We start from the raw sequence: 10,101 nt of genomic DNA on the forward strand, positions 1-10,101 counted from the left end.
AGACACCTTCCATTCTCTACTTTTTTTTCTCTCCGTCTCTCCATCTTTCTCTCTATCCCTCTCAGTCTACTTTCTCTCACACTCAATCTCTCTTCTTCACTCCATTTTTATCTCCTTTTTTTCAAAATTTTCACTCTCTTTTTCTCTTTCACTCTTGTTCACTCTTCTTTCCTTCTTCCACTCTTCTTTCCTTCTTCCACTCTTCTTTCCTTCTTTCACTTTTTTTCCTTTCTTCACTCTCCTTTCTTATTTCCTTCTTTCACTCTTCTTTCTTTTCTTCTTCCAATCCTCTTTCCTTTCTTCACTCTTCTTTCTTTTCTTCTTTCACTCTTCTTTCCTTCATCCTCTCTTCTCTCCTTTCTTCACTCTTCTTTCCTTTCTTCTTTCCTTCTTCCACTCTTCTTTCCTTTCTTCTTTCCTTCTTTTACTCTTCTTTCTTTTCTTCTTCCTTTCCTAACTTTTGCATTTCATGCACTGGTATTTCCTTCAGGAAATGCATTTTCTAGTTGTTTTCACTGACTGAACAAGTTCGTGTATGGAAGTTATTGTTGGACTTTACTATAACATGTAGAAGACAGCCCACATACGTGCAGCCGTCCGCAAATATCTGACCGTCCACAAACATGTAGGCTAGGCTATCGTTCTTATTTGTGGAGTGTAAAAGCGTATAAAAAATAGGTAGCAATGTGTGTAGGCCTATGTGAAATAGGGTTTGAACATTTGTGGGTCGCTTCCTATCAGTTTGATAACAAATATAATTTGGTCAATTTTGGACTTGAGACTCGGAGATAACCGGTTCATGAGTGGCACTCCACATTGGTTGTAAATGGGTTGGTAATTGTAAAACGGGTGTTCACGTTTATCTATATCTCTCCACGGATGTGCCGCACATCCCAAACCGACATTTGTAACAGTTGGATTACATAACGTCATCATAATTCACATGAGTATGAGAGCGCAGAGAAACTCGAATAGCCCGTTAAAGGGGAGTGCCGCAGATTAAGTTTGTACACTGAAAAAAAGGGAGAAGAGGGGTTGTTGAATTTGTATGTTTCTATTAAGTATATAAAACATGACAGATTTATGTTCCGTCACTAAACATGTAAAAATCATGTTAAACTAATGTATTCTTGGGGGATGTACAGTCTTTGAGATTAAGTCATGTTTAGAAGACATGAAATAGTTATGTTTGGTTTGAATCTCCGATTCTCCGCCCATTTTTAAACTGCCAACTGCCATCTTTCCGTTTGCCTCTGGTGCTGGATTGAAGAGTTGATGTGCTCAAGGTGAGGATTTGAAGACTTGTTTAAAAGGTAGGTAAAATGGTTAAATTTCCTGACATTGCACAGAGTTAGAGGGAATCAATTTAGATCGGTTGCTTCAGTAGCTAATATCGATAATAGGTTAAGCTCGTGGTAATAGGCAGGCCAGCTAAAGTTCACCAATGTTACCTTTGCTAACTAATGATAACGTTGGCATCATTGCCAAAGAGCACATCATGTTATGTGTCTTATGAAATAAATGCACTTCACTTGTCTAAATTATATGTGCTTGTATGTATCGTGTCAATTTACTGAAAACACGCTTGGAGAGTTGTACTCTGAAGTTAGCTCATGTTAATTAGCCTTTTTGCAAGAAGGTAGTGCTGGCTTGTTTTGCTAAGTCAAGTTCGTTGCCGTTATTCACTGTGGCTAGCCTAATGCAGGTGAATTGCCAGTTAAAATTCATGTCGGACAGATAGGTAAGGTATTGAGATGTGTGCATTCAACATGTGTTTTACACCATGAAAATCTAGCGCACATTTCGACTGTTTAAAGTTTTTAAGTCCAGTGAAAATTGAACCCAGGGTCTGTTCCATTGCTTGTCTGATACATACATCCTGTATCGAAGTTTTTCTTGTATCAGTCCTTCATGAATATTCTATCTCAGTTTAGGATCAGGGAGAAGATGGATACCCCTCTTCCTGCATTGGCCTGCTCCAGTTTCAGCTCTGCATCATAGGCAAACAGAGGAACACAAAAGATGCTGGGCCAAATGGACCTTGAACCAGATGCGGGAGCAAGTCATGAATGTCGGCCCCGGACTCAGGGGGGGGCATTTCCACTAGTTACTGATTTTTTTTTTTTTAATTATGTTTTTTTTTTTACATATATTTTAAGAGATAATAAAAAAACATTATTGAACTCTGACACCCTTGCATTCTTTCTCAAAATGTAAATCTAGTTGATGCTTTGGTAAGTATCAATTGGAAATGCCTACTAACATAAATATATAATATAATGATGGAATTATAAGTAAATCAATAAAAAAAAAACTATAAATAAATCATGTTGGTTAATCATAAAGTAATTATATATACTAAACATAAAATAAATACGGTAGATTAACATGAAAGAATCATGTTTGTATTGCAGAGCAGAATCATGTTTGTCTGACATGAAAAAAAATATTTTTGGAAAACATGATATTAACTTGTGCAACCGATGTACAAGTTTTTTTCATGTAAATCTGAAAGAGTTTTTTTTTCAGTGTAGTCTCCTTCGCTCCTTTATCCCTCTGTAAACTCAAATGAAGAATTGCCCTTATCGAGAGAAACTTTTTGTGTCGTTTATTTGCTAGGTGAAAATGTAACAGTTCACGTGTTGTTCTTATGTATTAGGTTCCCATTTCGGCCTACTGCTTAAAACTTTTCTGAGAAGTTGCAGTTGTAGGCATACATCTCACCGGAATATTTTCACATTATCCTATTCATTCCGTGCATAGCCGTGCATTTTTTTTTAAAAATAGTCTTTATACTCATTGTATAATAAGAGTCAACACTTTATTTCAGACAGTTTAAACAAAATATATTACAGTGTGGAGAAATACGAGAACACTTAAAACCTAATCCTGCTAAAAATCTCCTATTGTTATATAAACTACGATAAGGCTTGGATTGTGAAAGCGGGAATTTCCAGGTAGCCTATTGGCTGCATGGTGGTGAAACCGATAGTGGGTCTCACTTCCCCGTGTGAATCTATCCGCCATGTCATAAACTACCATATAAATCATACCGAGAAGCCAGTCGGTAGCCTATGTGGTCTCGTGTAATCCAACAGTGGTCTCGTGTTATCCATAGGACGATCAGCAGCAATGCCCTTACATCGATCTTTTGATACGAACTATGGTTGGACTAATGGGGCTTTTTTGTCTTTGTACAGACTTGGTCAATTCTGCTTTGTAGTACCATAAAGGTCTTGGAGATAATGCAGTGGTTGTGACTGATGGTGATGTACTGTCCTTATTATGGAAGACATAAGTCACTGTACGTCTCTCTATTATGCAACCAGAAGGACAACCTGGGCCACAGTGCGTGAAAAGATGCCACCAAGTGGACATTCTGGAGAATTGCACATACTTAACAAAAAGGATCCCCCTGTGAATTGTTTAATATATATTTTTTATTTTCTACAAAAATTATTGGTAATGGTTAAAAAAGCACTCTCATTATAGATGCAATGTAAATGTTATTACTATTCATCTGACACTACAGTCTATCTAAAGAAATTAACACTGGTTTTACTTATACACTTGTGAGATAAGAGTGTTAGGCACCGTCTTTCTGATAATTACAGATCTCTGTAGTCAAAGGGAGTTATTTGCACAAGCAAGGGTTGAGAGAGAGGATACATTCCGTGAAGTTACTGGAGTGCATAGCGCCACCCTCGATCTGTCCCTCTTCATTTTCATCACCCCACTGTTAGGGTGAAAGCTTCTCTATTTCAGGTCTTAAAACCATTCCACTTGGATCTATAGGAGAACAACCGAGAGCCAGGGTTTGTTTAGTCCTCATAGCCTAGTGGAGTCGGCTGCTGGGACCAAGCGTCTCCACGTGCTGTGTGCGGCGTTGAAGACGGCACTCTCCCCCCCTCATCCTCATCAACCTGCTCCAGGCACCCTCCTTCCCTCTCCTGAAGGTTGGCGGTGGCCAGCTTCATGCTAGCCTCGGTCCCGCGCAGAGCCTTCAGCTGGGTGGTGAAGAGGACGTAGAGCAGGGCTCCGCTCAGCACCATGGCCAGGCCCAGTGCCCCCAGCAGGCCCAGGAAGGAGTAGGAGACCACGCAGTGGCTGTGGGGGTAGAGCCAGGGCAGGGTGGTGACGGGGAGCAGCAGGAAGGCCAGGCCCACGGCCAGCAGGCACATAGCCATCAGCTGCAGACGCTCCGTCTGACGGAAGCCCTCCTTGACCACACAGCGAGCCTCGCTCACCACGTCCACCAGCTCACGCAGGGGGGTGCCTAGAAATCAGAGAGTGTATGTTAGAGTCTGTGTGTGAGTGTGTGCGTGTGTGTTAGTGAGTGTGAATTAGCGAGGTTGGTGCATGACAACATGTAAAACACCGGCACTTCATGAAACAGAGCATCAAAGTTGAGTCTGCAAATCTAATCTTTGCTTAATTTTTTGTGTTTGTTTTATTTCATCCAAACTCCCGGGCTATGGCATCACACATGTAAGCAGTATGCTTTCTTCTCATTTTCAATCAAACTATTCAATGATTTATGGTAATGTCGACATAACTAGAAGGAATGTAAAACTGTACAAATTACCCAATTTTCCATAAGCTAAACAGCTTGAAGGGAGAGGTTTGAGGGATGGAAACCCTTTTCAGTGATATGGTCATAGAGTGATTCATGAAGACCCCATACTGTACCTGTGTCAGTGTGCCTCTCCCTGACTCCATCCATCCTGTCAGACTGCTGGAGGAGGAGGAGCTGGGAGGTGAGGGACTCATGATCGGAGTAGGGGAAAGGCTTGTCTGGGACTGCGCCCTTGGTGGTAGACATGGACTCACATTTTACACACACACTGTTAGAGCCCTGTGGAGCAAACAATGACAGAAATACACTCAGATCAATCACAATGGGAACATACACAGCTAACCAAACATCCGGATGCTATGCACCTCTTCTCATAATGGCATGTAAGGGTTAGGATGTTTACTTGAGTTATTTCATGCAGAATCCTCACAGGCTGTTACCTTTATTAGAATGTAGTCGATTCGGATTCCTTTCTCAAAAGGAAGCAAATCTTTCTTTTTTGTGAAGGGGTTATCAGCAATAAGTGTAATGCCATCTTCACAACCCTGGAAGGAATATACAATTATCATGTTTAAGATGGAGAAGTCCAATTATCTTATTTTAAAGATACATTTCAAGATAAAATGGTCTAAATTAACACATAGCAGACCAATTAATCCAAATGAATATTTATGTGAAGCACATATTTCATCAAGTCGAGTCGAGCTAACAATTTAAGCTGGTACCATATCAGTTCTATAAAAGGGCATCTAATATAGCATTATTAATCCATAATTATTACTGCATCTTATAGTGGTTAAATGCTACACTATGCCATTTGGAAATCAAAATATGGTCAACACTGATGACAGTAAAATAATGTTACAAGCCAGAGGAAGTTACATCAAAGCTGTCTGTCTCAGCGTAGCTGTCCCTGAGTCCGGTGTGAGCCCTGAGAAGACGAGTGCCCAGGTCCTGGGGATGCATGTTCAGGTCTCCCCCCAAAATCACCAGGTCAGCATCAGCAGAGGTGTGACTAAAGGGTGGAAACACACACACACACACACACACACACACACACGTACACACACACACGTACACACACACACACACACAAACACACACACACACACACACACACACACACAAACACACACACACACACACACACACAGGCAAGAACTTTTACCACACAGTAAAACTGTCATCTGGGACATTAATGGTATATTAAAACTATGGAATATTTGTTTTACTATTTCAGTCTTCCCAATACTGACATTCCATTAGACCAGAGTTGCATACAGATTATTTTTCTTTGGCACACTAGAACTAATCAGCAGAAACAGTGCAGCACAGCCAAAACATTACTGATTGTACTCCAACACGTTTGTGTATGTGCTGGATTTGGTGAACATTTTTTACACCTGAAATAATACCATTTCTTAATTTCTTACCGGATAAAGTTGATAAGCTCCCAAGCCTGTACTGTTCTATGGGGAAGGTAGGTGTCTTCTGCCCTACAGTACTCAGCATGTAACTGTAACACATGAAAAGATTTCAACCAACACTGCACAGTATATAATGGCTGAACAAACTAATGATGACAGGGAATCATCCTGGTTAACCTGACTTTTTTCTCATCATAACAACTGGATAAAAAAAAAGACCTCCAGTGCCTTACATGTGTGACATAGACATTAGCTCTCATTCCGCAGACACTCAAGATAACCAGGCCCACTGCTTTGCCTCCAAACCAGTCCCCATGGTGGATCTGTGGCACAAGGGAGAGAAAAGCATGGCTGTCCATGAATGGCACCACCAGGTGGAGCATAGGGATGCATCAGAAAACCAGAATGGCTATGTGAATAATGTAGTTTTGAACTGTCCTCAGTCCTAAATTTTTTCAATATTTGGTGTTGGTGCACTTATTACTATTTGTTTTTGTGTCCCACCCCTAATCATGAACATATTTGTATTTATACAGCAGCATCCTTCTATATGTACTCACCATATATGGATAACCATTGAGGGAATATTGGTAGAGCAGGGCATCTTGAATCCTGTGCTTAGAAAACACTGCCAGTCCACTCCCAATGACCCCACTGTAAATAAACACATGAATCGGTCTGTGGAAACACTGGAGTACTATGAGTGAAACAACAGGAAATCCGTACCTATTGTTTAGAGGTTCCTGTGAGCTTGAGCTAAATAACATTCTCTGTGATAGTAGGTCAAAGGAAAGTCCATATCTTGCCAAATACAGTAACTCAAATACGGCTTACTTCAAATAGAAATTGGCTTAGGGGATAATTAAACCACTGGTAACATGCCATCAAACTAAACCATAGTGCACTAAGATATACACTCTGAAACATCTTGTCAAATACACAAAAGGTAAATGTTATTTTGCATTTGCTGACATTGTATTGTGCATATAAATACCAAGCAACTATGCGTGTTTTGTGTCTGTGAGTGTGTGTGTGTTCAGAGGATTTAAGAAAAGGCAGTACTTATAAATTCCAGTCCATTCACATAGCTGTTGTAAAGTAGGTCATGTCTGACTACCCTGAATTAATCGCCCACAGAGTTTAAGAAGTTTGAGAGAGCTTGGACCAACACCTTTTAATTTGAAGTTAACTTCACGTTTTCACCCAAAAGATGGACGGAAAACCTCCCCCGGCCTAAAACACATCTTTAATCTGGTCTTAATGAATTACCACAACACTGCTTGAGCCCCAACTCGATAACACAAGTAAAGAAGTGGCTGGAGATACCTTCACCACAATGTAAACTGCCTTTCAAAGCCTTATGTGTGAGACAATGTTGACAACTAACCTTCTAAAGTAGTGGCTGAAAGGATGAGAGGTAGCCAGTGTCCTTTTTAAGTAGAGGTAGTCTTTCTCACTCCACACCTTCAAAAAAGTCCAATGAAAAAGAATCAGGAAGTAAACATGAATGCATGGGACACGAGAGACAGGCACTCACTTCATATGGAAAATCTGATATGGAGCAGAGCAGCATATAGCAGATGCTATCAAACTTGTAGACCTATACGATAACCCAATTGGCCTAATAAAGCATGCTACAGGAGTGCATGCTGTAGGGTCTGCTTTGCTACTGGACGTGCTGGTCTGACATACCTCCTGTAACAGTGCAATGTCATGCTGCTCCCTGTGCAGCAGCTCTGCAATCATCTCATAGCGCTGAGCACAGCTGCGACTGAGGTAGCGGATTCCCCTGAAGATGAAACGAGTGGGTGTGAATATGTAAACACACTAAGGAATTCATAGAGACAGACTCACATGCACACCTAGAGAGAGAGAGAGACATTCATACATACACACATATGTGAATCATTCACACACATACACACATATCCAGACACCATCCATCCAGACAGACAAACATATTTAGGTCTGGAGAAAATCATGTAGGACTTAAATGTAATGGGACCAAACATATAGTTATGTTATGTTATAATTATATGTATAGTATCGTATGATGGCATTATAGGGGCAGTGATCCAAACATGAAAGTGCTCTCTGGTGAATTAGTGGCTTTAGCCGGTAAGTGATGGATTTTCTTGAGAGCTTCTACCAACATTTAAACAAAGTGACAATAAATAAAGCATATAATAAAGCATCTGACATTTAAGCATCTCAGGCACACTCAACTCACACACACACACACAGACACACAGATGTACGTAGCTAACAAATAAACAGAGAGCCAACGAATAAACAGTAAGGCACAATGACAGCCAATCCTATCAAAACCAACGTTTTGGTGTCCTTTACTATATGGAGCATGAGACTTATGAAACAACATGACACCCAGTCTATCCTTTGTCATCTACTGAGACCACCATTTTATAGGTTTAATTGTTTGACCTCTTCCCCAAAGTTCTAGAACACAGCACTGACAATGCAGCCATCAGCACAGTGAGAGGCCCAGACCTCGTGTCATGTGACCTGATAGTGCTGACTAAAGCCCTCAGCTAAAAATGTGTAGTTTCAAGTGCATTTCACCTTCCTGTTTTTTACCTGGTTATATTAGAATCATTAGTGTTCTCCGTGCTTCAAATGATCACTCCTTATGAAAAGGTCAAGGATATGTCATGCAATGCCTTAAGTAGCATGCGTTTACATTGTTTTGAATGAACACCGAACTTCACTGTGTGTAAAGGAAAATATCCCAAATAATCTGTTATAACAACAATTAATATTACTATATACAACAAAGGAACACACTCACATACAAACAGATGTACAGGGGTATAGAGGAGAAGTGAGAGAGGAAGAGGGAGCAAGAAGACAATAAATAAATAAAACTAATAAGTATTAACTTACCAGCAGTTGAGGGAAAAGACACGCAGCCTGACTGACCGCTGTGCTGACATGGTGATGGACAGAAGAGGACACGCACAGTAGAAACAACCTCCAAGCTCAAATCAGCTGCTACTGCCTGCATACAACACACAGAACAACCAGGACCCTGGTGCTGCAGTGGTCACTTGGAGGGAAAAAGACCGCCTGCCACCAATACGACACACACACACACACACACACACACACACACACACACACACACACACACAAAAATAAGCCTGCTGACAGGGATAAGAGTGACCACACACACCGCGCAATCACACACACACACACATTCCATCATCAAAATTGTAGGTGGAGCTTTTAAATCCTCCTCAACAGAACTGCTATGACCTTGGCAGACAATAATCAATTTTGGGAGAGAGACAAATACCCATTGGCTATAGTGATAATAAGAAACAACGGCTTCTATTTAATTAATGTAACTCGTTTTGGAATCGTGGAATAAGTGCGCACTTCAAAAACATTAGAAAGCTAACATGATCTAAAAGGGATGCTCGAGACCGGACAGGGACGCAATTTAGGCGTGAAGAGGAAAACAAGTTCCATGACAACCCGTGCGCGTGATAGCCTACCTTCGTGAACCTTTGCCGCTGTAATCGAAGTCCAAATTCGATCTTCGACAGCCTTATCTTGGTTTGTTTCGGCTTAGCTGCATCGTCTGGATACAGCTTCACCAACATTCTCCCAAATCCACATCCTATGTTTCATTGCAGGTGCAGCGGAATACGTACTGCGCATGACATTTGGGAGCATGGACTTCCTACTAAAGCGCTGATTAATACTTGATAGCGAAGTTCACCCAACACACTATTTTGGACTTGGAGTGTCATCTAATAAGTGCTGTACCGTAATGGACACCACTTATTCGTCAACGAAATAGGTGAACATATGGGAAACACACGCCAACATTTGTACGACCTATAAATAGGTTATAGGTTATACGACTCTCCAACTTTAAATCATTTTATAGTTATATGTAATCGTTTAAAGATGTCCAATACTGAAATCTCACCAGAACATGCTCTTTACTAGACTGGTACACGCGCACACATTCTCAAAGGTCGATGACATCACGTCAATGAAACGTAGTCATGACATTCTTTGTATGTACCGGTAGTAATGGTATGCTGTACAAATAGCCTTGTGTATTCAGAT

The 10,101-nt window shown here is 40.7% G+C and overlaps 1 protein-coding gene across 1 annotated transcript; it reads right to left on the bottom strand.

Moving 5' to 3' along the window:
* Nucleotides 1-3,821: 3,821 nt before the first annotated feature.
* On the bottom strand, nucleotides 3,822-8,954 carry smpd2a (sphingomyelin phosphodiesterase 2a; the record flags this gene model as incomplete). Its single annotated transcript, XM_080853491.1, has 10 exons — nucleotides 3,822-4,276; nucleotides 4,690-4,855; nucleotides 5,017-5,121; nucleotides 5,459-5,591; nucleotides 6,010-6,092; nucleotides 6,237-6,326; nucleotides 6,564-6,657; nucleotides 7,391-7,467; nucleotides 7,696-7,792; nucleotides 8,905-8,954. 10 exons carry the CDS (start codon nucleotides 8,952-8,954, stop codon nucleotides 3,822-3,824), a joined length of 1,350 nt encoding a protein of 449 aa, XP_080709617.1.
* Nucleotides 8,955-10,101: the final 1,147 nt, after the last annotated feature.

This window comes from Sprattus sprattus (assembly GCF_963457725.1).
Source record: "Sprattus sprattus genome assembly, chromosome: 16".
Taxonomy (NCBI): Eukaryota; Metazoa; Chordata; class Actinopteri; order Clupeiformes; family Clupeidae; genus Sprattus; species Sprattus sprattus.